Source organism: Chelonoidis abingdonii, chromosome 3, assembly GCF_003597395.2.
Source record: "Chelonoidis abingdonii isolate Lonesome George chromosome 3, CheloAbing_2.0, whole genome shotgun sequence".
Taxonomy (NCBI): Eukaryota; Metazoa; Chordata; order Testudines; family Testudinidae; genus Chelonoidis; species Chelonoidis abingdonii.
The window spans coordinates 103,060-128,774 of NC_133771.1; the positions used below are offsets into that span (position 1 = coordinate 103,060).

Consider the following 25,715-nt stretch of genomic DNA (forward strand, 5'->3'; position numbering starts at 1 on the left):
ACTTTAGTTGAAAAGTGGCTGGCAATCTAGTAGGATCCCCATGGAACAATGGGATTGAAAAATCTACATCATATGACACTGTACCTGCCTCATGAGGCATTGCAAACCCTTCCCAAAACACCCTGCGGCCAGTTGCACAGTGTGGGATAGCTACCCACAGTGCACTGCTCTCAGTGTCGATGTAAGAGCTGTTAGTGTGGATGCGCTCTGCCAATACAAGGAGCCTAATGTGGACATGCAACAGTGGTTTAATTAAAGTGCTTTAATTAAACAGCATAACTTTTGGTGACAAAACCCTGCAGTGTAGATATAGCCTAAGACATAGCCTTTCCTATCCATCCACACAGCTAAAACTCTCATCCAAGTCTCACATCTCAATTACTGAAACATTCTTCTCGCTAGCCTTGACAAATGCAATCTTGCCTTGCTTGTATCCATTCAGAATGCTGGCTGCAAGGAATTTTCCTAGCTCCTCTCTCTGACCAGGTCACCCATCTCTTGCATGCCTCTTCTGGCTCTCCCTCCTCTATCACCTCAAACATAAACTTGCTTGCATTCGTTTTTAAGGCCCTTCATGGTCATTCCTCACTTTACCAATCATCTCATCTGCTAATGAGCTGTTGATGCTTGCCTCTGATCCACCCGTGGTGGCAGCCTCCACTGCACACTTGTTACACTTTCAAACAAGCATTTTCTCCAATGTTGCTCCTCACACTTGGGAGGTGTTCCCTCAAACTTCCACAAAGCTATCTCATTCTCCACTTTCAAATCCCTCCTCAAAACTCTTTGCCATGATGCCTACAAAAATGTTGACAATGGTTAGGCTACCGGTGAGCTAAGACCACTGTTTGTCATGCTGACTCCATGTACTCCTCCGTCCATTTGTTATCTCTTTGTCCTATATTTAGGAAGTACTGTCTTTCTGATCTGTGTTCGTACAGCACCTTGCACAATGGGACACTGCTCCACAAAAAACGGTTACTAAACTTCCATAACGGTTGTTCGAGGTGTGTTGCTCATGTTCATTCCATACTAGTTGTGCACATATCACATGCACAATTGCTGGAGATTTTCCCCTTAGTGGTATCTGTAGGGACAGCCCTAGCACACCCTGGAGCCCCACACGTACATGCCCATATGAGGGGTGCCGCCAGCCCCGCACCCTCAGTTGCTTCTTGCTAGCAACTCCAACAAAAGGGATAGGAGGGCAAGCCATGGAATGGACATGAGCAACACATCTCAAAAAACAGCAGTTAGAGAAGGCTAGTAACCATTTTTTCTTCGAGTGCTTGGTCATGTCAATTCCATTCTAGGTGACTCACAAGCAGTATCCCTGGCAGTGGGCTTGGGGTTCACAGAGGTGTTGACTGCAACATTGCTTCCCCAAAACTGGCATTATCACAGGTCTGCTGGATGATGGTGTTGTGGGATACGAAGGTATGGATCAATGACCACATTGCGGCCCTGCAGATGTCCTGGATTGGAATCTGCACAAGGAATGCTGCTGATGAAGCCTGGGCCCTTGTACAGTGGGCTGTCACAATGGCCGACAGCGTGACTTTCACTTGCTCATAGCATGCCCAGATGCAGGCAGTTATCCAGATCTTCGGATGATACTGGCAGACCTTTCATCCTGTTCACCACCACTATAAAGAGCTGCGCTGATTTGCAGCAGGGGTTAGTCTTTTCGATGTAGGCGGCCAGGGCCCACCTAACATATGTAGTCGACAATCCTCATCTGATCCATGAAGCTTTGGAAAGAAGATGGGCAGAAAAGTGTCCTGGTTGTTATGGGACTGTGAAACCACCCTTGGCAGGAAGGTTGGGTGGGGATGCAGTCAGACTTCATCTTTGAAAAACACCATATAAGGGGTTCTGAAGTCAGGGCTCTGATTTCAGAGACCCTTCTGGCCAACCCAACTGCCACCAAAAAGGCCGCCTTCCATGACAGTAGTAGCAGGGAACAAAATGCCAATGGCTCAAAGGGGGCCCCCTCATGAGCTTTGACAGTAGCAGATTCAAGTCCTATGAGGGAATCAGGTCACGAACCTGTAGATAAAGTCTTCCCAAGCCTTTATGGAACCTGACTGTCATCTCGTGTGAGAAGACTAATTTACCCTGGACCAGAGGATGGAAGGCCAAGATGGCGACCATGTGTACCTTGACTGATGATAGGGGCAGATCCTGGTGCTTCAGGTGGAGTAGATAGTCATCTATGCAGTCCGTCTCGGACTGAGATGGAGAAAGACCCCAATCAGAGGCCCAACAAGTGAAGTGCTTAGCCAAGTAGATCGCTTTGGTAGAGGGTTTCCTGCTACCCAATAAGACTTGCTGGACCTGCTCTGAGCAGGCCCATTTCTCAGGGTTCAATCACGCAGCAGCCAAGCTGTCAGATGCAGAGACATGAAGTTCAGGTGAAGCAACCAATTCTGGTTCTGCGAGATCAAGTTGAGAGCTGTGACAAGGCTGCTACCGAAAGGTCCAGAAGTGTGCCATATCAATGCGGGTGTGGCCATGCTGGGGCTATGAGGATAATCCTCGCTTTCTCTCTTCTGATCTTTAAGAGGACCTTGTGGACCAAGCGTGTGAGTGGGAAGGCATACAATAGTCCCCCCTGCCCATGAAAGCACGAAGGCATCAGACAGAAAGCCCTCACTGAGCCCACGCATCCAGCAAAACTGCTGCCATTTCCTGTTCTGTCTGGAGGCAAACAAGTCCATCTGGGGAGTCCCTGACCTTTGGAAGATAATGCTGACGACCTCTGGATGAACGGACCACTCATAGCGAGAGGAAAATGACCTGCTGAGAGAACCGCCAGTGCATGCTGGGCCCCCAGGAGGTGTGATGCCTTGACATGAATGGCATGTTCCACACAGAAGTCCCACAATTGAAGAGCCTCCTGCCACAGGTCCAAGGAGTGAACCTTGACTTGCTTGTTGATGTAAAACATCATGGCCGTGTTGTCCGTCAAGACCTGCATTACCCTGCCTGACAGGTAGGGACAGAACATCTGGCAGGCCAAGCATATCACCTTGAGTTCCCTGACATTTATGTGCAGGGAGAGCATGAGCCCCCCACCCCAGGTCCGAAGCATCTGAGACCAATGCCATTGACGGGTACAGGGCAGCAAAGGGGACTCTGTTCATCATGCACTGTTCCATCCACCAAGTCAGTGATGCTAAAACAGTCAGCAGGATTGTGAGAATTAGGCTCAAGTGGTGCCTGCCGGGAAAGTAGACTGACACTAGCCACATCTGCAGAGGTCAGACGCATCTGCACATACTGCACCAGGTAAGTACACACTGCCATGTATTCCAGAAGCTTGAGGCGTATCTGAGTGGTCATGAGTTGGTGGGCCCTGACATTGGAAATTAGGTCTGACGTCATCTGGAACTGGGCCTCCAGCAGGTATGCCCTGGCCTGAGTGGAGTCAAGCACTGCTCCTATAAACTCCATTCTTTGAACCAGAATCAAAGTTGATTTCTGCTCATTTATAACCAGACCCAGCTCCCAACACATGGCCCATATAACGTTGATGCTGTGTTGGACCTGAGCTTGTGAGCGGCCCTTGATTAACCAGTCATTGAGGTATGGGTAAATCTGCACACCTGGATGTCTCAGGTAAGCTGCAACCACCACCATGCACTTTGTGAAAACCCTTGGGACTGATGAAAGATCAAAGGGGAGTACAGTTAGTTGATAAGGTGCTGCCCCACCACAAGCTAGAGGAATCTCCTGTGTCCATAGAAGATGGAGATATTGAAATATGGATCCTTTAAATCTAGGGCAGCGTACCAGCCTCCCGGATCCAGGGAGAGGATGCTGGAGGCCAGAGAGAGCATGTGGAACTTCAACTTCCTGAGATGTTCGTTGAAGTAATGCAGGTCCAGGATGGGCCTGAGGTCCCCTTTGGCCTTCAGGATTAGGAAATATCGTGAATAAAACCCTTTGCCCATCAAATCTTGAGGAACTTCCTCTATGGCCCTCACGTGTAGGAGAGCTTCCACCTCCTGGATAAGGAGTTGCTTGTGAGAAGGGTCCCTGAAGAGGAACAGGGTTGAGGAGTAGCAGGGGGAGACGGACAAAAACTGCAGGGTACACCCAACTGCCACGGTGTTGAGTACCCAACGGTTCAAAGTTATTAGGGACCATGCAGTATCAAAAGGAAACAAATGGTCCAAAAACAGAAGAGGGGATGGATCCTAGGTCAAGTCCAGAACTGTCTTTGGGTGCACCCTCAGAAGGTCTGCCTTAAGCGATGAGGTACCTTCCTGAGTTTGACAGAGGCAGAGTTGGACAGTGCAGGAGTTGGCACTTATAACCTTTCCCTTTTTTTTCTTATAGGGATCATCCCTGGGAGTCCTGAGAACCTGAGAGGCAGCTGCAGCTGGAAATGTCTCCTGGAGACCAGGGTATGTGTACAGACCCAAGGAGCACAGCGTAGCCCTAGAGTCCTTCACTCCTTTGTGTCCATCTGTTCCAAGAAGAACGCAACCTGGGAGGTCTTGGACTGATTGCTGCACCTCGTGAGAAAGACCCGATAATTGCAGCCATGAACTGTGTTGCCTGGACACTGCTGACACCATTGATCTGGCTGTTGAGTTGGTCGCATCCAAGGTAGCCTGAAGCGAGGCCCTAGCCACCAACTTGCCTTCCTTCAGGATGGCCAAGAATTCCTGCCTTGACCCCTGTGGCAGGGAGTCTTTGACCCTGGCCATCAAGTTCTAGATATTAAAATCGTACCTCCCAGCAGTGCCTACTGTTTGGAGATACGAAGCTGTAGGCTGACTGTTCAATATACCTTCCAACCAAACAAACGGAGTCTCTTTGCACCCTTATTTTTAAGGGAGGCACTTGCCTGCCCCTGTCAGTCCTGCTCATTTGTTCATACATATATTCACACCCCTTGGCTGGGACATAATATTTCTTCCCTGCCCTTTTTGAGGTCGGAGTAGGAAAGATGGGGTCTATCACAGCACCCTAATCAGCTTCAACACCCTTTTGTGAACTGGTAGGGCCACTCTGGAGGGGGCCACTGAAGCTAAAATGTCAAACAGGCTGTCCATGGGCTCGAGCGCCTCCTCCTCCAGCCCCAAGTTTGTGGCAACCCGCTTGAGTAGCTCTTGGTGAGCCCTGAAGTCATCCGATGGAGGGGAATTAGCCGGACTCACAACCATCTGGCCTGGGGATGAGGAGGAAGAGGCCACCACCATAGGAGAAGCTGGCTCCTCCTCCACCAGCGGTGCTGTCTCCACTTGGACCACTGCTTGGGTCTCAGTATTGGGGTCTGAGTCAAGGTTCGGCACTGGCTGGGGAGGTGCTGTGGTTCGCCTCTCAGATACCACCAAGGACAACATCTGGGACTAAGGTCCCAGCATTGACAGGAAACAACCCTCACCACCTCCGGGTTCCAATATTGCCAGTGCACTGGCGACTGCCCTGGTGGCCAAGTGCCTGCAGAAGGCCCGGCATCAAAGTCCAGTGTGTACAAACTGATACCAGTATCTCCTTGGCGGAGGGATGGATTCACAGCTGTACTCTGACAAGGACTCTTCCCTCAGAGACAATGGTGGAGCCGTTGCCATTTCCGCCTATCGGCTGTGATGGGGAACAAGGGAGTGGTGCCAGGAAGCTGGAGATCAGAGCAATGGAGTAGGCGATGGTTGTCATGAGACCGGAGATAGGTGTCACAAAGCTGGGGATTGGTGCCGTGAAGCTGGCGACTCAGAATCCAGCAACCGGTGTGCCAAAGCCAGAGACCACTGAAGTGGACCCATAGAGGGTTTCTCTCTGGTGGGGGCTGCCATCGACAATTCCACCGGTTGAGGTTCTTGGGTGGCATTAGGAGTGACATTAGGTCTCCTGACACCTGGAATGCCTCCAGCGTCAATGGGCTCACAAGTGTAGGGTACCCCAAGTGCTTCCAGGAGTCAGTGGTGGATCCTGGACCAGGCTCGGTGCCCTAGGTGGAGTTGCCACCACTGATCGACACTCTGCAGAGGACAAGTGGCCCAACACCTTGTCAACCATTCCCTGCCTATTCTTCTTTGGCACTGGGGAGTGCCTTCTTTCAGTGCGCTGTTTCTTGTGCCTTCCCCTCAGCACTGGGGATGGCAAATGGTGCTGGGAAGGGCCCAGTGCTGGTGGAGCACTCTGTACTGAGGCTAATATGCTCAGCACTGAATCGGAGTGGCACATCTCTGAAGTTGGTCTAAGTGCAGGCTATACCTCCAGAAGGGGAGATTGTATCCTGGAAAGCAGTGGCTTTGTCTGAAAAGGACTTAGGAATCATAGTACACAAATAATTGAACATGAGCTCCCCATGCAATGCTGTGCCAAAAAGTATAAACAGGGAAGCAGTAAGAGTAGAGAGATTATTTTACTTTTGTATACAGCTTTAGTGAGAACAATACCGACTAATGAATCCAATTCTGGTATCCACATTTTAGGAAGGCTGCTGAAAAACTGGAGAGGGTGCAGAACAGAAAACTTATTGGAAGCTTGGGAAAAAACGCCTTAGAATGAGATATTATGGGTATGTCGATTACACACATTTTGGTGTCTCTCAGCTCTGGTTGACAGAAATAGAAATAGCTACATAGATAGTGCTTAGAAAGTGTGGCTTGGACTGAAGCTTAGGCTCAGAAGCATTTGGAAGATATGATTTGGTCACATACAAGTTATTGAGCTAGATACAGGAGTAACTGGATGAAATTTTATGGCCTGTGTTATACAGGAGGTCAGACTAGATCTGATGATGCCTTGTGGTCTTAAAATCTATGAAACCTGAAACTAGAAACATTTAAAACAAGAAATAGAGTTTAATTAATCTTTGAACAATTTACCTAGGGAAGTGGTGAATTTTCCATCATCTGAATTGTTTAAATCAAGACTTGATAGCTTTCTAATAGATACATTATCGCTCAAACAGAAGTTAAGGGCTGAACGCCGGACTTACTGGGTGAGGTTCTCTAGCCTGTGTTACGCTGACTTCAGATCAGATTATCATAACAGATTTTACTTCAAGGCCAGAAAGGACTATGAATTGTAATGTTGTAAAAACCATTTTTGCAGCACTGCCCACGTGAACCAGTCAGGCAAGAATCCACAATAGGGACATAAAATATATTTTTTAAATTGTACCAAAAAGTGACAATTTGGAATTGCCAAACAACCTTATTTGTTGTCATCCTCTCCTACTCCCACCCTTTCACCCATTATGCTTGTAGCTACCTTCATTATAAGTCACATCTTTGGGTACAGTTCAAAACAATAAGAAAAAACAATTTCAGAAGTCAGTTAAGATTGTTAATTGACAATAGTTGGGGTGGGTCCTGCTTTGAGCAGGAGGTTGGACTAGATACCTTCTGAGGTTTCTTCCAACCCTGATATTCTATGATTCTATGAAATTCATTTACTTATCAGGCAACTTTCAAAATTCAAACAGGAATAGCAAGGAAATGAGTAAGTAACTCTCTTACATTCTAATAAACACATTCATATCTAGTACAAACATGTATTTCTTCACAACAAAATAGCCTTAAATTCTACAGCCCGGCAAAATTTTTCACATGAAACTGACAAAAAATGCCATCAAAATGTTTTGCAAATTTCTGTAAATGTCACCAAATTAAAAGGGGGAAAAAAAAAACTTTAAAATGAAAAATAAATAAATAAATAAAATAATCCCCCTCAATTTTTCATTTCAACATTTTCAAAAATAAATGTTTTGATATTTTGGTTTGAAATGACTTTTCATTTCAAAATTTCCTTTAATTTTATTCAAAACACGCATTTTAAAATGGCTGAAATCAAAACAAAACATTTAATTTGACTGGAAATGAAATTTTTTAGACTTTTTCATTCACCAATTTAAAAAAGAGAAAATCCACTATTTGCCCAGCTCTATTTAATTGTAATTCATGGATGATATAGGCTTTAATATAACTATCTTCATTTAGCTATATAAATATTTTAAAAGTGGCATCCCTCTACCACCCATGATTCTCTGCTTACCTTTTAATTCACTGGCCAGAAGGGACTTTACAAGATCATCTAGACTAACCTTCTATATAAACACAGGCCACGGAATTTTACCTAGTTCCTATGTATGCAGCCACACAAATTGTGTTTGCCTAATGGATTTCTTCCAGAAAGGCCTCCAGTCTTGATCTGATGATACCACCTCACTAGACTCACCTCTATCCTCAAACCCGTCCCTGCCTCCCTGTTTCCTTGCTTCCTAAGAAATGCCCATTCCATCTCCAATAAGAGTCTGCCGTCTTTTCATGTCCTTCTCCCTCCAACCCATGGTGCTCTCAGAAACTCAGATTTCCTTCAGATACAGCTTCTGCTGCCTTCTTCTCTCATCCTCTACCCTCAAGCTTCTATGTAACTCCTGTCAAAGGAAGGGGATGCTAATTTAATGTAATTCCTCCAGTTACCAGCACCTTTGACGCCATCCCCTGGAAAGGTTCACATATATTAGTTCATAGAATCATAGAATATCAGGGTTGGAAGGGACCTCAAGAGGTATCTAGTCTAATCCCCTGCTCAAAGCAGGACCTAATCCCCAGCTAAATCATCCCAGCCAGGGCTTCATCAAGTCTGACCTTAAAAACCTCTAAGGAAGGAGATTCCACCACCTCCCTAGAGAACCCATTCCAGTGCTTCACCACCCTCCTAGTGAAAAAGTTTTTCCTTTTCCTAGGGAGGTGGAAGAATCTCCATCTTTAGAGCTATTTAAAGTCCGGCCAGACCGCACCCTGGCTGGGATTATTTAGGGAAAATGGTCCTGCCTTTAGCAGGGGGTTGGACTAGATGACCTCATGAGGTCCCTTCCAACCTTTTGATTCTATGATTCTTCTCTTCCACAGACTAAACAATCCCAGTTCCCTCAGCCTCTCCTCATAAATCATGTGCTCCAGTTCCTAATCATTTTTGTTGCTCTCTGCTGGACTCTTTCCAATTTTTCCACATCCTTCTTGTAGTGTGGGGCTCAAAACTGGACACAGTACTGCAGATGAGGCTTCATCAATGTTGAATAGAGGGGAATGATCACATCCCTCGATCTGCTGGCAATGCTCCTACTTATACAACCCAAAATGCTGTTAGCCTTCTTAGCAACAAGGGCATACTGTTGACTCATATCCAACTTCTCATCCACTGTAACCCCTAGGTCCTTTTCTGCAGAACTGCTGCCTAGCCACTCAGTCCCTAGTCTGTAGCAGTGCATGGGATTCTTCCTTCCTAAGTGCAGGACTCTGCATTTGAACCTCATCAGATTTCTTTTGGCCCAATCCTCTATTTTGTCTATGTCCCTCTGCATCCTGTCACTACCCTCCAGCGTATCTACCACTCCTCCCAGGTTAGTGTCATCTGCAAACTTGCCGAGGGTGTAATCCACGCCATCTTCCCGATCATTAATGAAGATATCAAACAACCGGCCCAGGACGACCCTTGGGGCACTGCTACTTGTACTGGCTGCCAACTAGACATGGAGGCCATTGATCACTACCCAGGTTGACCGATATCTAGCCAGGTTTTCTATCCTTATAGTTCATTCATCCAGCCCATACTACTTTAACTTTGTCGCAAGGAATACTGCGGCGAGGAGATATCAAAGCTTTGCTACGTCAAGGATTCTCCTTGGACCAAAGACAAAAGGTTTTTTGAATATACCCTGGTTTTAATAATCTCTGGGCCTTCTTCCTGATCGCAGCACGACAGGACACCCAAGTCCACAACCGCCTAATCCTTAGGGAAGATTGGAAGGACTAGGCCTACTGAGTACCCATAACCCATCAAAGAGTCCTGTGGCACCTTATATGACTAAACAGCTATTGGTTGCATGAGCTTTCATGGGTGAATACCACTTTCACTGGATGCTTGTAGTAGGAATATTTTGCCTTCTGGAAATTTCCACTACATGCATCTGACGTGGTATCTTGCTCGAATCATATCTGTTGTGCTATACTCCTTGCTGCTTTACAGATCAGCCACCTCTCTAATACCTATAGACTATGTGCTTGGGCTACGTTGGAGCTTGTGATGCAGATGAATCCACAGGAAATCTCTTAGATGGGATGTTGAAGGACTGATCCTGCCAGAACCCCATGTTAGGGTTGGGGCCGGGCTGGCTTTAGGAAGGGGGGCCCAATTCGTACATTTTCGGCGGGCCTGGCAGCGATGACTTAAAAAAAAGTGGAAAAAAGCCTTTATTTCTTTCATTTTATTACTTTGCATAACTATATGATAATAAAATTATATTATTGTACATTGCATCATATATGCTGTTGATGGTTAATGACGCCGTTTCACAAGTGTGGGTCCCCGCCCTCTCTGGGGGTGTGCACATGTGTTGGTCCAGCTGCTCCCTGCCCCCCTCATTGAAGCAGGTGTGCAAGGTACTGGCCTGGAACTGCAGCAGCAGTGCATGGGGCTGGCTGGAGGCAGGGCGGGCTGACTGGAGTAGGGTTTGGCTGCAGCAGAGCAAGGTGTGGGCTGTTGGAGATGGGGCATGGGTGGGCTGGTTCTGCAGAGGCCACAGGGGGTGCAGCAGGGGTTGTAGGCTGAGGACAGAGGTGGGACTGGTTGGCTTCAGCGTGGGGTGCTGGTAGGGTTGACTGGGAGACAGGCAGGGGTGCAGGGTTGGTGCGAGCGCGTGTGTGGGGCTGGCTGGCTTGGGCGTGTGTGGCAGGAGTGGCTAGAGCAGGAAAGGGGTTTGGCAGGGGCTGGCTGGGCGACGGTGCCGAGCTGGCTGCAGGCAGGGGCGACATGTGAGGCAGGCAGGGGTGCAGCGAGGCAGCTGGAACCCTAGTCTTTAGTAGCCCAAACCCCCTTCTTACCCGCCCCGGACCTTTAAATAGCTGCAGGGCGTGGGGGAATGCTTAGGGAGGCGGGGCCTGGGGATATTTAACGGACGGGTGGCAGGCAGCTGGAGCCCCAGGCCTTTAATAGGCCCGGAGCCCTCACTTGCCAGGGCTCTGGGGGGCTATTTAAAGGGCCCACAGCCGCCGGGGTCGCGGGCTTGCCGTGCTCTGACCAGAGCGCTAGCGGGAGAGCCCGCGACCCTTGCTCTCCTGGCCAGAAGAGCGGCAAAGCCCCGCCGCCCGCCTCTTCCGGCTGAGCCCCGGCCGGAGTGCGGCAAAGCCCCGCCGCCCGCTCTTCCGTGGAGCCCCGGCCGGAGAGCGGCAAAGCCCCGCCGCCCCGCTCTCCCCGGCCAGAAGAGCGCAAGCCCGCATCCCGGCCAGAAGAGCGGCAAAAGCCCGCTCTGCCCGGCCCAAAGAGCGCAAGCCCCGCTCTCCCGGCCGAAGAGCGGCAAGCCCGTGACCTTCGCGTTCCAGCTGGGCCTGGCCGGAGAAGCGGAAATCCCCCGCCCCGTCTCGCCGGCTGGAGCCCGGGCCGGAGGCGCAAGCGCCGCCCCGCTCTCCGTGGAGCCGGCGAGCGCGCCCTGCTGCCCCACTCTCTGGTGGAGCCCGCTGGCGGCCCGCTGGAGCGCGGCAAGCCCCTCACCCAGGCGAAGCTCTAGCTGGAGAGCGAGCTGCTTCGCTCTCCCTCGGCGCTTCGCTCAAAGGAAGACCGGAGCACACCGCAACGCGGGGACCAGGTAAGTGTAAAAAAAAAAAAAAATTAAAAAGGTGCCTAAGGCACGGGGCCCTCTTAGGCGCGGGGCCCGATTCCCCGGAATCGGTGGAATCGGCCTAAAGCCGGCCCTGGTTGGGGCGATCTCTGGTAAGCTTATTAGCAACTGTGTAGGTTCTTTGTTGTTTTTAACGTTTTCCTTTGTAGTGTTTTTACCTTAAGAATAAAATGGGCTTGCATAAAAAGAGCTGTGCTGTAACTAACCATAACTGTGGACAGTCACACTGTTTTCCTTGTCTGAAGAGAAAGCATGCAGCTGTGCTAGGGCTGCCTGCCTCTGCTGGGAATAATACAGTGAAGGCAGGGAACTGTGCAGCATGGGAATATCTGAGTCGGAAGGGAGTGCTCAAGAAATGCAATTGCTGAAGAGCTGGAAGCATGAGAGTTACGTGTTCTTGATGGACCACTGAGGGGAAACAGACATGCAGTTGCTCTGAACTGTCCCACACAGTGGGCACAGGTTTCTCTTCCACTCTCATCATTTCCAACCTCTCCTCCTTCACCCCATTCTTTTGAAGAATGACTCCATCTGACTCCCGCCTTCCACATCACAGTTACCTACCTCTCCCTGACTCTGACCCATTCACCTTCCTCTCCAATTTTGGATTCATAGCTCTCGTTCTTGCTCTCTTCACAATTTCCCACCCTTAGTGTCTCCAATGGCTACACTGATGACCTGTCTGATCCCTGGCCTCCCACCTCATTTGACCTTCAACACTGAATCAGCTCTCTCACTCACCATAACAGCCATGCACTTGATCTCTGATCTCCCCTCTCAAGGGGCATATTGTGTAATTCTAAACCTCAGACAGCCTCACTTTCCCTTACCTTGATGGTCAATATCATCAGTATCACTCTCTCTCTCTTCATCTTCTTCATCCAAAGTTCCTCGTGTCATGATCAAGTCAGAGGGGCCCAATGCAGAAGTGTCAGAAGAATCTAGTGAGAAATAAAAGCTTCTAAAGACAAAGTCTCATACTGACAACAACCTAATTCCCTAGTATTTCATAACGTAAGCATCTGCACACAGCAATCAGAGCTACTGGTACCTACCCTAAAAGTATGGACAACACCCCATGGCCCCCATAGGCACAAATACATGTGCTAGAAACGTGAGATGCTACACAGTAGCACGTTCCCTGTAGAATCCCACAGATTACAGCCCCCCCCATATTGTTGAATTCTTGTTCGATGTCAATTTAATTGCTATGTCACCCTGCCTGGAATGTTTTATCAATGCAATCTATTTATTTCTAGTATGCCCACTCCCCTATCGGCTAGGCACCAGGGTTTCTTCTTTCCCTGATCTTCTGCTGGGGCTAACACATAGAACAGAGGTTCTCAAACTGTGGTCCGTCGACCACCAGTGGTCTGAGCTCCATTCAGGTGGTGCATGGACAGTTCCCTCTAAAGTGTGCGCCTGGGCAGCTGCATGTGACAGAATGAAGGCCCACCCACCTACTTAGTGGAGCCACGCAAGTGTGGCTCCACTAATTAGGTGCCTGGACCCTGGAGAAGACGCACATGTAAGGTGAGGTGGTGGCCTTGGGGGAATGGGTGTAGGTGGGAGGGACAGTGGGGTGAGAACAGGGGGGTGGGGGAATTTGGGATGTGCAGGAATTTGGGATGTGCAGGGCCACAGCGGCCAGAGAAAGAGGTGACTTTCCCCAGCTCTAGGGCTGTGGCTGCCAGGGAAAGACAGCCCTCCTTCCCTTCTCAGCTCTGTGGCTGCTGGGGGGATGAAGGGAGGGGGAGAGGGCACATCCATCGCATTGGAAAGGTAAGACTATTGATATTAAAATATGAGTTGTGTGCTTTTATTTGTAGAACAAAAAATGTTATTATTATTAAGGTTTTTTTTAATATAGGACTTTTACCCAAAGCAATTTACAATAGTTAGCTAACAGTACAAACAGCATTTGGAAAGATCACTAAGTGAGTGAAACCCTCAACAATTTTCAAGTGGTCTATGGAAAATAAAGTTTGAGAACCACTGGCATGGAAGATGAGACCATCCCCATAGGGAAATGGTCTGTGCCCTTCACTGGGACTAAGTTGCTTTTATACTTTTGTGGCAGAGAGAAAAATGACAGAGAATTTTCAAGGCAAACTCTACAGAGACTCTTCTGCAGTTGAATTACTCTACCACACAAAACCCTTTCATTACCTGCAAGTGGATTGCTCTCCATAGCCACAGAGCCCATGTCTTTCCGCAAACGTTCCAGCTGCTCTTTCTGCTGCTTGCTCTGGGCTTTCGCCTACACAAGGGAACATTTTAGTGTGATTAATATAACACCCACCAAAGGGTCTCTGGACACAGTTCAAGTAATACAAGCAAAATAATATTTCTGCTCTAGAAGAGAGCACTACTCAAATGTTGGGTAAAGGTATGAGTCAATAAATGGACTTTACAGCAGAATTTGTTGGACCAGAGGAGGAAAATGAATTCCAGAGCTGAGAGATCTCCACCAGAAGCACTTTAAGCTATTCAGTCTTAACTGTCATACTAGAGCATTGAGAAGTGTCTCTTGGATAGCCAGGACTCAAAGCATGTAGAGGTACAATCTGTTTTGTTTCAGTGGAATACACTGAACAGAAAGCCAGCAGAGTCTTTGGAGAACTGGCACAGTAAGTTCCAGAGTCAAAAATGCTCAACTGATCAACATTCTATGTTAGTTCTGGGTCCAGTTCCGTTCAATATCTTCATCAATGATTTAGATAATGGCATAGAGATTACACTTATTAAGTCTGTATATGATACCAAACTGGGAGGGGTTGCAAGTGCTTTGGAGGATAGGATTATAATTCAAAATGATCTGGACAAACTGGAGAAGTGGTCTGAAGGAAATAGGATGAAATTCAATACGGACAAATTGAAAGAACTCCACTTAGGAAAGAACAATCAGTTGTACAGATACAAAATGGGAAATGACTGCCTAGGAAGGAGTACTCTGGAAAGGGATCTGGAGGTCATAGTGGACCACAAGCTAAATATGAGTCAACAGTGTAACGCTGTTGCCAAAAAAAAAAAAGAGCGAACATCATTCTGAGACATATTAGCAGGAGTGTTGTAAGCAATACATGAAAAATAATTCTTCCGCTCTACTCTGCATAGATTAGGCTTCAACTGGAGTATTGTGTCCAGTTCTGGGCGCCACATTTCAGGAAAGATGTGGACAAACTGGAGACAGTCCAGAGAAGAGCAACAAAAATGATTAAAGGTCAGGAAAACATGACTTATGAGGGAAAAAAATTGTGTTTGTTTAATCTGGACAAGAGAGAACTGAGAGTGGACATAACAGTTTTCAAGTGCATAAAAGATTGTTACAAGGAAGAGGGAGAAAAATTGTTCTTCTTAATCTCTGAGGATAGGACAAGAAGCAATGGGCTTAAATTGCAGCCAGGGACATTTAAGTTGGACACTAAGAAAAACGTCCTAATTGTCAGGGTGGTTAAGCACTGGAATAAATTGCATAGGGAGGTTGTGGAATCTCTATCCATGGAAATTTTTAAAAGCAGGTTAGACAAACACCTATCAGAGATGTCTAGATCAAGGATGTCTAGAACCTTTCAGAAGTGGTGTGCTAAGTCTTCATTTATTCACTCTAATTTAAGGTTTTGCATGCCAGTAATACATTTTAACATTTTTAGAAGGTCTCTTTCTATAAGTCTATAATATATAACTAAACTATTGTTGTATGTAAACGTAAAAATAAGTTTTTATAAATGTTTAAGAAGCTTCATTTAAAATTAAATTAAAATGCAGAGCCCCTCGGACTGGTGGCCAGGACCCAGGCAGTGTGAGTGCCACTGAAAATCAGCTCATGCACCGCCTTTGGCACACGTGACATAGGTTGCCAACCCCTCGTCTAGATAATACTTAGTTCTGCCTTGAGTGCAGGGGACTGGACTAGATGACCTCTCGAGGTCCCTTCCAGTCCTATGATTCTATTCTATGGTAACAGAAAAGTTCAGGATGGCAAAGGACAGTCCAGAGAAAGAGATAAAAGGGTACAGTAACCTACCAGACTGGAGCTAGAATCCAAACTTTGCATAAAACAGGGTAGCCAGAAGACATTTTTCATCTCTAACATGAAAGTTACATCTCTGTCTTCTACTTTATTAACACACTTGATAGCTTCATGTAAGCCAAAGTGGGAATTTGCGGTGGTATATACAAAGACCTAAAAGGTCCCTTTGGAAGGTCATAACAAATGGTGTCCTCCACCCCTCAAGGTACATGAATCCTTCTAGATTAGATTCCCCTTGAAGCTAAGTGACTATAACCATGCCCAGGATTCCGAGAGTAATTTCTCTACAGCTTGTGTAGTAGAATTATTCGCTCCTTGCTTTAGAATCTATTCCCCACCGTACACACCCTACACCTTATTTCCCTTCCTGATGGCTCTCAGACAGACACTCTGTCCAAGTCATACCACATTCAATTACTAGCACTAAAGCATTTGGAGAATGCATGGTTTGAAGACAAGACTGCTGTACAAAATAAAACCGCATCATACCAAATCTAGCAAAAGAGAGACTGAGGATGGGTCTTGGGAAAGGGCTTTTCACCGTAAGTGTGATTAGTAAATTAAATAATGGGCCTTTGCAGTGCAGTGGAAATTTAAATCCAGATTGGATAAGTCTTTTAAGGAAAATAACCAGACTATACTCTGAAAAGCTGGGGTCCTGAAGGAAGGCTGGAGCAGACTAGCTGGCACTCTGACCCCAGAATACACTGCCTGTGTGTGAAATACTTGTAAATCTTTACCAATGATTTTCTCAGACGCTCATATTCTGGACGATACTCCCTGAAAAGAGAAACATTTTGAACATTTACTTATAAACAACATCTGTCCATTACCTAAGCCTCTGAGCATATTTCCATTAATCCAACAATTAAGACAACATTTAACATTACAGCTGCAACTAGAACAGACCCTGAATTTTCAATTACCCATAATAAACCAGACACTGAGTGAACAAATGGTGCCTTATTCAAGAGAGATTTTTTTTCAAAAAGCATATAGGAATGTTGACCAATATCTGGGCTGTCCCTCTAAAGGCAGAGGATGAAAAGCTAAGGACAAATACAAAAACTGCAGCTGTCGCTCACACAAGCAAGCTGGTAGAGACTCAACCCAAAGATGACTGAGGTAAGGTGGCTATGACAAGGAAAACTGCCAGAATTGGTGAGGATGATATTGTACACAGTGTTGGTGTAGCCATGTCAGTCCCGGGATAGTAGACAGACAAGATGAGTGAGGTAATATCTTTTATTGGACCAACTTCCATTGGTGAGATAGACAAGCTTTTGAGCTAAACAGAGCTCTTCCTCAAGTCAAGGAAAGGTACTCAGAGTGTCGCAGCTAAATACAAGGTCAAAGAGATAGTACATATTCTAAGGCAGGTCTACACTACTGCTTAAGTTGATATAACTTACGTCGCTCAAGATTTTGAAAAAGCCGCCAGCCCTCTGAACAACGCCAAGTTATAGTGACCTAAGTGAGGTCCACAACGGCACTATGTTATCAGGAGATACTCTCCTGCTGACATAGCTTCCGCCTCTCATGGAAGTGGAGTAATTATGCTGGAGGGAGAGTGCTCTCCCTTCGGCATAGAGCAGTAGTGATCAACGGGTCAATCCTAGAGAATCTCCCAGTTGATCGCGATCTTTGGCGGTGTAGCGGAGCTGCTGCTAAGTCAGGTTCCCTGCCTGCCTTGGCCCCGCGCTGCTCCCAGAAGCGGCCAGTGCAGCCCTGCAGGTGGAGGTCTCCCTCCACACACAGCTCCCACCTGGAAGCACCACCCCTGAAGCTCTCATTGGCCGGGAACAGGGAGCTGTGGCCAATGGAAGCTGCAGGGGTGGTGCTTGCAGAGAGGGGCAGCATGCAGAGCCACGTGCCCCTTGTGCCCTACCAGGGACCACAGAGGCGTGTTGGCCCCTTCCGGGAGCAGCGTGGGGCCAGGGTAGGCAGGGAGCCTGCCTTAGTGTCGCTGGACTGCCACCAGGAGTTGCCTTAGGTAAGTGCCACCCTGCGGGATGCCACACCCCAACCCTCAGCCCTGAGCCCCCTCTCAGTCAGCACCCCATACCCCCTCCTGAACTCCCTCCTGCACCTCAACCCCCTGTCCTGACCCCCTTTTAGAGCCAGCACTGCACCTCCTCCTGCACCCCTCCCTCCGAGCCAGCACCCCAACACACTGCCCCAGCCTGGAGCTCCCTTCTGCACCCAAACTCCCTCCCAGAGCCCACACCCCGCACCCCCTCCAGCACCCCAACCTCCTTCCTCAGGCTCAACCCAGAGTCCCCTCTCACACTGTGAAACCTTGGCCCCAGCCCAGAGCCCGCACCCGCTCCTAAGCCCAAGCTCCCTATCTCAGCCCGTAAAAGTGAGTGAGGGTGAGTGAGAATGAGCGACTAAGAAAGGGGTGGATAGAGTGAGTGGGGCAGAGCCTCGGGGAAGGGGCAGGGTAGATCCTGGGTTGCCTTTAAATTCAAGAAGTAATTTTGGGCATAAAAGGGCTGGAGACCACTGGCATAGAACATCTTCACCAGCCATGCTAAAGCAGTGCAGCTGCACTGATGGGGGGGTATAGCCCAGTGATTTGAGCATTAGCCTGCTAAACCCAGGGTTGTGAGCTCAAACCCTGAGGGGGCCATTTAAGATTTTGGGGATTTAGTTGAGGTTGGTCCTGCTTTGAGCAAGGGGTTGGACTAGATGACTTCCTGGGGTCCCTTCCAACCCTGATAGTCTATGATTCTCTAAAGTGCTTCTAGTGTAGACTAGCCCTACCATTCAAGGTGAAGTGGCCCATTAACACTGCTATGGTCATAGGACAAAAAGGGGATCCGTGGGTTACAGATTGTTGTAATAAGCCATAAATCCAATGTCTTTATTAAGACCATGATTTTTAGTGTCTAGCAAACTCATGAATTTAAGCTCCCATATCATCTTTTGAAACTGATAGGTCAGACATGGAATGATTGCTTTGTGAAAAGTGTTCACCCACAGGTGATAGGGTGTTTTTGTCTTATGATTTTCTTGTCAGAGTTCATTTAAGACAGTGGTTCTCAAACTTTTGCACTGATGACCCCTTTCACACAGCAAGCCTTTGAGTGCAACCCCCCTTAAATATACCAAAAAAGTGTTTAATTTATAACACCATTATAAATGCTGGAGACAAAGCAGGGTTTGGGGTCGAGGCTGACAGCTCATGACCCCCCATGTAATAACCTCACAAACCCCTGAGGGGTCCCAACCCCCAGTTTGAGAACTCCTGATTTAAGAGCATAATGATTGTCTGGTTTCACCCACATAGCTGTTATTGGGAAATTTAAAATGTACTGGATGAGATATACCACATGTTGTGATAGAGATGTGTAGGACCCTTGATTTTGAAAAGTGTATTGGGGGGTGGGGTGTCCTATTGAGTATGGGTTGCAGCTGTTTCATAATACTCCATAGGGGTTCCAGTGTGGGGTGGTAGGTGACAACTAGGGTTAGGAGTAGGGACAAGAATCTCACATGTTTGCAATTTGGGGGCCTGATTAGAAGGGCTAATTCCTGGCAGCACTCACTAGCCTAGAGTACTTTTTTTTTTTTTTACTGGGTATAGATGCAAAAAGAAAGAGAGAGATTTACCTCTCACAGACGCAGGATTTGTTACAGTTTTCCAAGACTCTGTCACCTCACGATTAAACTACTCTGGCACACTTTTCATGGTGCTACATCATGGGATTACGTGGAAGCTAAAACTAGTCCAGAGTGCTACTTATTAATTAGGGTTTCACATAGGCAGCACCTCTCACCAGCGATCCATGACCTACAGTCTACTCACAGGAGTCAAGTTGGAGTTCCAAGTGTTGAGCTTGATTGTATAAGGCAGGGGTCCCCAACGTGGTCCCCGCAGGGGCAACTAAATGAGCTCATGTCTTGGACAGTGGTGAAGCATCCACCGAAATGCCGCCGAATTTCTGCAGCATTTCAGCGGTGATAACTCTCGATGACGCCGCTTGCCGCCGACAAGTGACATCATCAAGAGGTGTCGCCGCCGAAATGCAGCAGAAATTCGGCGGATGCTCCACCACCACTGTGGTCCTTCGTCTGGGGCCTGCCAGATGAAAAGGTTGGGGACCACTGGTATAAGGCAACCAAACAATCTGGCAGTATTCCATGAGGGCAGAAGCATAACTGCAATCTGCAGATATGCCTAACCTGGAGCTTCACCAGTTTAAACAGGAGAGGACTTGCTGGCAGGATGTTTTCTGTGAAAGTTCTTTGAATTTGCTCACCACTGAGTCTGCCAGAGCCCTGTTGTGTTTGCTTTCTGGGCACAATGCAAACCTAGTCTATCCTGAGGCATCTAAGGAGGAGGTGGGTTGAAGGGGTTATCTGTACTGGTGTTTTCTGGATTTTCTATTGAGCAGTTACCAATTTTGAAATTTATGTCTGGACAGTTTGTGTGTCTGAATGTCTTATTTGTGTACTCTAGCATACACAGGACAGGTGTTTTATAACAAATACTCTAGGTCAGTGGTCCCTAAACGTTTTTGGTTGTCGCTCCTCCTCCCCCCCACACACCCTAGAGCCATGCTTGGGAGCAGAAATGGGGCCAGAGTCATAGCCAGGAGCAGAGCAGTGGTTGGGCTGAACAGCACTCCCTCACCATCCCCTGTGGGGGCTGGTCTGAGCCCCACCGCACCCTTCTAAACAGTCCTCCATATCCCTCTAGGGGGCACACCCCAAAGTTAGGGGACCACTGCTCTAGGCCAACTGAGCTGCAAAAGACCAGCACACATTCAAGCAAAGGAACAAGCCCATGAACTGGAAGCTGAGCAGTATTCTTTAGATTAAGGACACTTTCCCTCACACTGAAAATAACCATCTCACCTCTCATATTCATCTACAGCTTCAGAGACTTTCACAAAAAATTCATCCAGCCCGGTACCCAGCACGGCAGAAACACCAACCACCTGCAAAAGAAATGTATGTTCCAGAAACTAAATGAGACACAATTCATACAAAGAACTAGAAATAACCTTTATGGGAGATGAATTCTAGAGTTACCAATCAAAGACAATGACTAGGGAAATGACCCATTGGGACTGCTATCTATTTAAATGATCCAGAACCATCAAGCTGTGTATACAGCCTACGTTCCTGTCATTGCTACATTCAACTTCTCTTCCTCACTGACTGAGTTTGTTACACCCCCTTATTTTGTCTTGTCTTTAGACTAAGTTCTTTGGGGGCAAAGACTGGCTCCTTCCTATACATGTGTGTAATGCCTGGCACAACAGGGCTCCAGTCCTCGTTGGGGCTTTTAAGCACTGCCACAGCATAAATAAAGACAATGTGACACTGAGAATATAGTTTCTTTACATTCATAATGTTCAGTTGAATCCTAGTAAAAACACATGGGCAACACAACCCAATGCATGAAAATAATGAATTCCGTGTATATAGTAGAGAAGATGGGCAAGTGCAGAGGGAAAAAAATCAAGACTGTTTTCTAATTAAAGAAAAGATGGCTTATCGTGGGGCATAGAGCAACTCTCTCATTCTGGTACAGAAACTAAAAACTCATCTTTTAAACATATATGTTATGGGCTCCTAGAGTGATACTGAGACAAATGCATACATTCCTAAGACCAGAAAGGAACCTTGTATTTATACAGGTAAGACTAGAACCATTGGTGTCTCTCCTGCTTCTTTCTGTTTTCCCAGCTAGCTGGGGTTGAGTCATTGGATCAGTCTGTGACAGGATTGCCAGTCTAATGCTCAATCCATACCCATTTTGTGAGCCTGTACACAATCTATCCACAATTTTCTCGGGGGTCCTCTTATTCTCTGCCTATGAACTCTAGTTTCAAACATCTCCCTAACAGGATTCTCTTCATTCATCCTTTGTACATGCCCAAACATCTCAGCTCAAACAACACAGATCTTGGTCTCACTCCTGAGAACATCATTCCACATGAGGTCCAGCAATGTCATTCCTTCAATGCCTTCAAACATGTCACTTCAATAGCTTCAAGTCTTCTCAAGTGCCTCTGTTTGGTCACCCACGTCTCTGATCTGTACAGAAGAGCCGATTTTACCATGGTTTGTGTAGCTGTCCCTTAAGTTGCACTACAAAACACTACACTTCCGCTGCACCAGACTTCTCCTGCACTCAACAGCCTTGCCTGTGGTTCATAGATTCATAGACTCTAGGATTGGAAGGGACCTCAAGAGGTCACTGAGTCCAGTCCCCTGCCTTCATGGCAGGACCAAATACTGTCTAGACCATCTCTAATAGACATTTATCTAATCTACTCTTAAATATCTCCAGAGATGGAGATTCCACAACCTCCCGAGGCAATTTATTCCAGTGTTTAACTACCCTGACAGTTAGGAACTTTTTCCTAATGTCCAACCTAAATCTCCCTTGCTGCAGTTTAAGCCCATTGCTTCCTGTACTATCAATAGAGGCTAAGGTGAACAAGTTTTCTCTTTTCAAACTAATACCCATTCTCGACCTTTTAATCTTCTTGTTGCTCTTCTTGGACCCTCTCAATTTCTTCACATCTTTCTTGAAATTGATGGTGCCCATGCAGAGTAGAGCGGAAGAATGACTTCTCATGTCTTGTTTACAACACACCTGTTAATGCATCCAATAATCACGTTTGCTTTTTTTGCAACAGTATCACACTGTTGACTCATTTAGCTTGTGGTCCACTATGACCCCTAGATCTCTTTCTGTCATACTCCTTTCTAGACAGTCTCTTCCCATTCTGTATGTTCTCGGTTGATTTTGCCATTTGCTGTTAATCAGCCCAAAAGATACTTGCACGCAGAAGCCTGATTTAGGCGTTGGCTCTCAATGTTGGTATTCATCTATCTTGGTTCCACCCAACCCACCCACATGATTTTAGTCTTTGCTTTACTCATTCTGAGGTTACAATTTGTTAGTTCCCTGTTCCAGGCATCAGTTGCTTGGACCAAATCTTCCTCAGCAGTGGGCATTACAGCAACATTGTCTACACAGATCAACTTAGTAAAATATTCCATTTTTGATTTTCTTATTGATGAAATTCATCACAATTATGAATAGCGAGGGACTGAGCGTTGACCCCTGGTGGAGCCCACATTGCACCTCAATACCCCCTGTAAAAGCAGCAAAGAGTCCTGTGGCACCTTATAGACTAACAGACGTTTTGGAGCATGAGCTTTCATGGGTGATCCGACAAAGTGAGTATTCACCCACGAAAGCTCATGCTCCAAAACGTCCCTTAGTCTATAAGGTGCCACAGGACTCTTTGCTGCTCTTACAGATCCAGACTAACACGGCTACCCCTCTGATACTCAATACCCTCTGTTACACCAAAGGGCATCCACACTTTGTCATGGAACTGTCTATTGGTCTCTCCTGGCCTCAAAATCTGTGCAGAAAGTTACCATTCAGAGTTTAGGTCTTGTATTATAAAGCAGCTCAGTACAATTAACTATTTAGCATGATAAGTATGCATAGCAATATTTTTATGATTTATATGATGCCATGATTTGCCAGATGCTTAACACAATTAAAATTGACAAGGGGGAAGAAACACAACCCAGAATAGGGAATAAAGAATATTTAGATAAATCAGAATAAAATTCACCCAAAGGTACTTCAGAAACTAGCTGAAGCAATCTTGGACCCTTTGCCGATTACATTCAGGAACTCATGGAGGACGAGTGATGCACTGCGGGGCTGGAGAAGGGGAAACATAGCATCCATCTTTAAAAAGAGAACCCAGGGAATTATTGACCAGTCAGCCCAACCTCAACATCCGGAATATACTGGAATAAATGATTGAACAATCAATTTTTAAGCACCTAAAGGACAATAGAGTAATAAGAAATACCCAGCATGTATAGTCAAGAGCAAATCATGCCAAGCCAAGTTAATTTCCTTCCTTGACAAGATTACTGGCCTAGCAGAAAGAGGGGAAGCATTAGATGTGATATATCTTGCTTTTAGTAGGCTTTTGACATAGTCCCTATAGTAAGATGAGGCCTTGAGACATAAACCCTTGGTGTCCGAGGTCCAGTATGAGGCCTGAGGCCTGAACTGAAGTAATGGTCAAAACTTTGCTAACATAAAGTAAAGTTAAGCTGTGAGCCAGAGGCAGGCCCTGCTCACAGAAGTTGGCAAAAAGAAGGCTGCTAAAAGCAAGTATATACATATAAGCACTAATAAGATGAACGTGTGCCAGGATGGCCTCAGAACATCCCGGTATGAACATAGTCCATAGAGATAACAAGGAATAAGCAGACCCATCCTAAAGACAGAGTCAGAAGGACAATACGATGGATAGACTTGTTTGTTTGAACCAACCTGTACCAGGGGAGAGGCAGCACGCTAATGCGTAGAGGGGTTGTACCTCAATATGTCAGGAGTGATGTGTAACCTGTTTGTACCTGTGTATAAGAATGCACTCCAAGTGGATGTCTTGGTCTGGCCTAGGGGGCAGTGGCAAATCCCGCCACTGAGTGAGCTGGTCCATCGTCAGGGAGCACATACATACTAGCAGAACTGTAGACATCTGATCGGGGGAGGCAAAGACTGTGTTTCATTTGGCAATAAACCTGGCTGGATGCCTTCGTACCTTATTAGAGTCTGTGGTCATTTGGGTTTTTTTTGGGGTCTGCTGTGCCAGCTATCTGCACATAGCTGGGGCAGCACACAGAGGGAACACACGCAGGCAGATAACTGTTATAAATGAACAGAGCAGAGCACCACACCAGTGACATCTGACAACATTCCCACTTGCCATTATGATACACAAACCAAGGAAATGTAATCTAGTTGAAATTACTATAAAATGGCTTTACTGTCAAAGAGTGGGCATATCTAGTGGGGTCCCGCAGGGGTCAGCCTTGAGTCTAGGTACTATTCATATTTTCATTAATAATTTGCATAATGGAGTGGAGAGCATACTTATAAAACGTGTGGATGACACCAAACTGGAATGGGTTGCAAGCACTTTGGAGGACAGGATTAAACATAAGAACAGCCATACTGGGTCGGACCAAAGGTCCATCTAGCCCAGCATCCTGTCTTCCATCCTGACAGTGGCCAATGCCAGTTGCCCCAGAGGGAATGAACAGAACAGGTCATCATCAAGCGATCCATCCCTGTCACCCATTCCCAGCTTCTGGTAAACAGAGGCTAGGGACACAATCCCTGCCCATCCTGGCTAATAGCCATTGATGGACCTATCCTCCATGAATTTATCTAGTTCTTTTTTGAACCCTGTTATAGTCTTGGCCTACACAACATCTCCTGGCAAAGAGTTCCACCGGATAACTGTGTTGTGTGAAGAAATACTTCTTTTTGTTTGTTTGTTTTAAACCTGCTGCCTATTAATTTCATTTGGTGACCCCTACTTCTTGTGAGTAAATAACACTTCCTTTTTACCTTCTCCACACCAATCATGATTTTATAAACCTCTATTATATCCCCCCTCAGTCGTCTATTTTCCAAGCTGAAAAATCACAATCTTACTAATCTCTCCTCATACAGAAGCTGTTCCATACCCCTAATCAGTTTGGTTGCCCTTCTCTGTACTTTTTCCAAGTCCAATATATCTTTTTTGAGATGAGGTAACCACAACTGCAAATCATTTATGAATATGCTGAATAGGACTGGTCCCAGTACAGACCCCTGGAAACACCACTATTTACCTCTCTCCCTGACCATTTATTCCTACCCTTTGTTTCCTAATACATAAGAATGGCCATATGAGTACGATCATATAGTCCACCGAGTCCAGTATCTTGTCTTCTGGCAGCAACTAATGCCAGATGCTTCAAAGGGAAAGAACACAACAGGGTAATCAAGTGATCCATCTCGTGTCTGGCATTCACAGGCTTAGGGACACCCAAGGCAAGGATTGCATCTCTGACCATCTTGGCTAATAGCCATTGATGGACCTATTCTCCATGAATTTATCTAATTCTTGTTTTAATCCAGTTATATTTTTGGCCTTCACAACATCCCCTAGCAATGCGCTCCACAGGTTGACTGTGCATTGTGTGAAA

The 25,715-nt window shown here is 46.6% G+C and overlaps 1 protein-coding gene across 4 annotated transcripts in view; it reads right to left on the minus strand.

Moving 5' to 3' along the window:
- Window positions 1-25,715, minus strand: part of GPN1 (GPN-loop GTPase 1) — a 67,875-nt gene that overhangs the window by 15,305 nt on the left and 26,855 nt on the right. For all 4 annotated transcript variants that reach the window (XM_075063519.1, XM_075063517.1, XM_075063518.1 and 1 more), the window contains exons 10-13: window positions 20,538-20,620; window positions 16,415-16,454; window positions 13,811-13,901; window positions 12,472-12,582 (exon numbers count right to left, since the gene is read on the minus strand). In XM_075063519.1, the coding sequence (XP_074919620.1) occupies window positions 12,472-12,582; window positions 13,811-13,901; window positions 16,415-16,454; window positions 20,538-20,620 (325 nt within the window). The remainder of the gene's footprint in view (window positions 1-12,471; window positions 12,583-13,810; window positions 13,902-16,414; window positions 16,455-20,537; window positions 20,621-25,715) is intronic.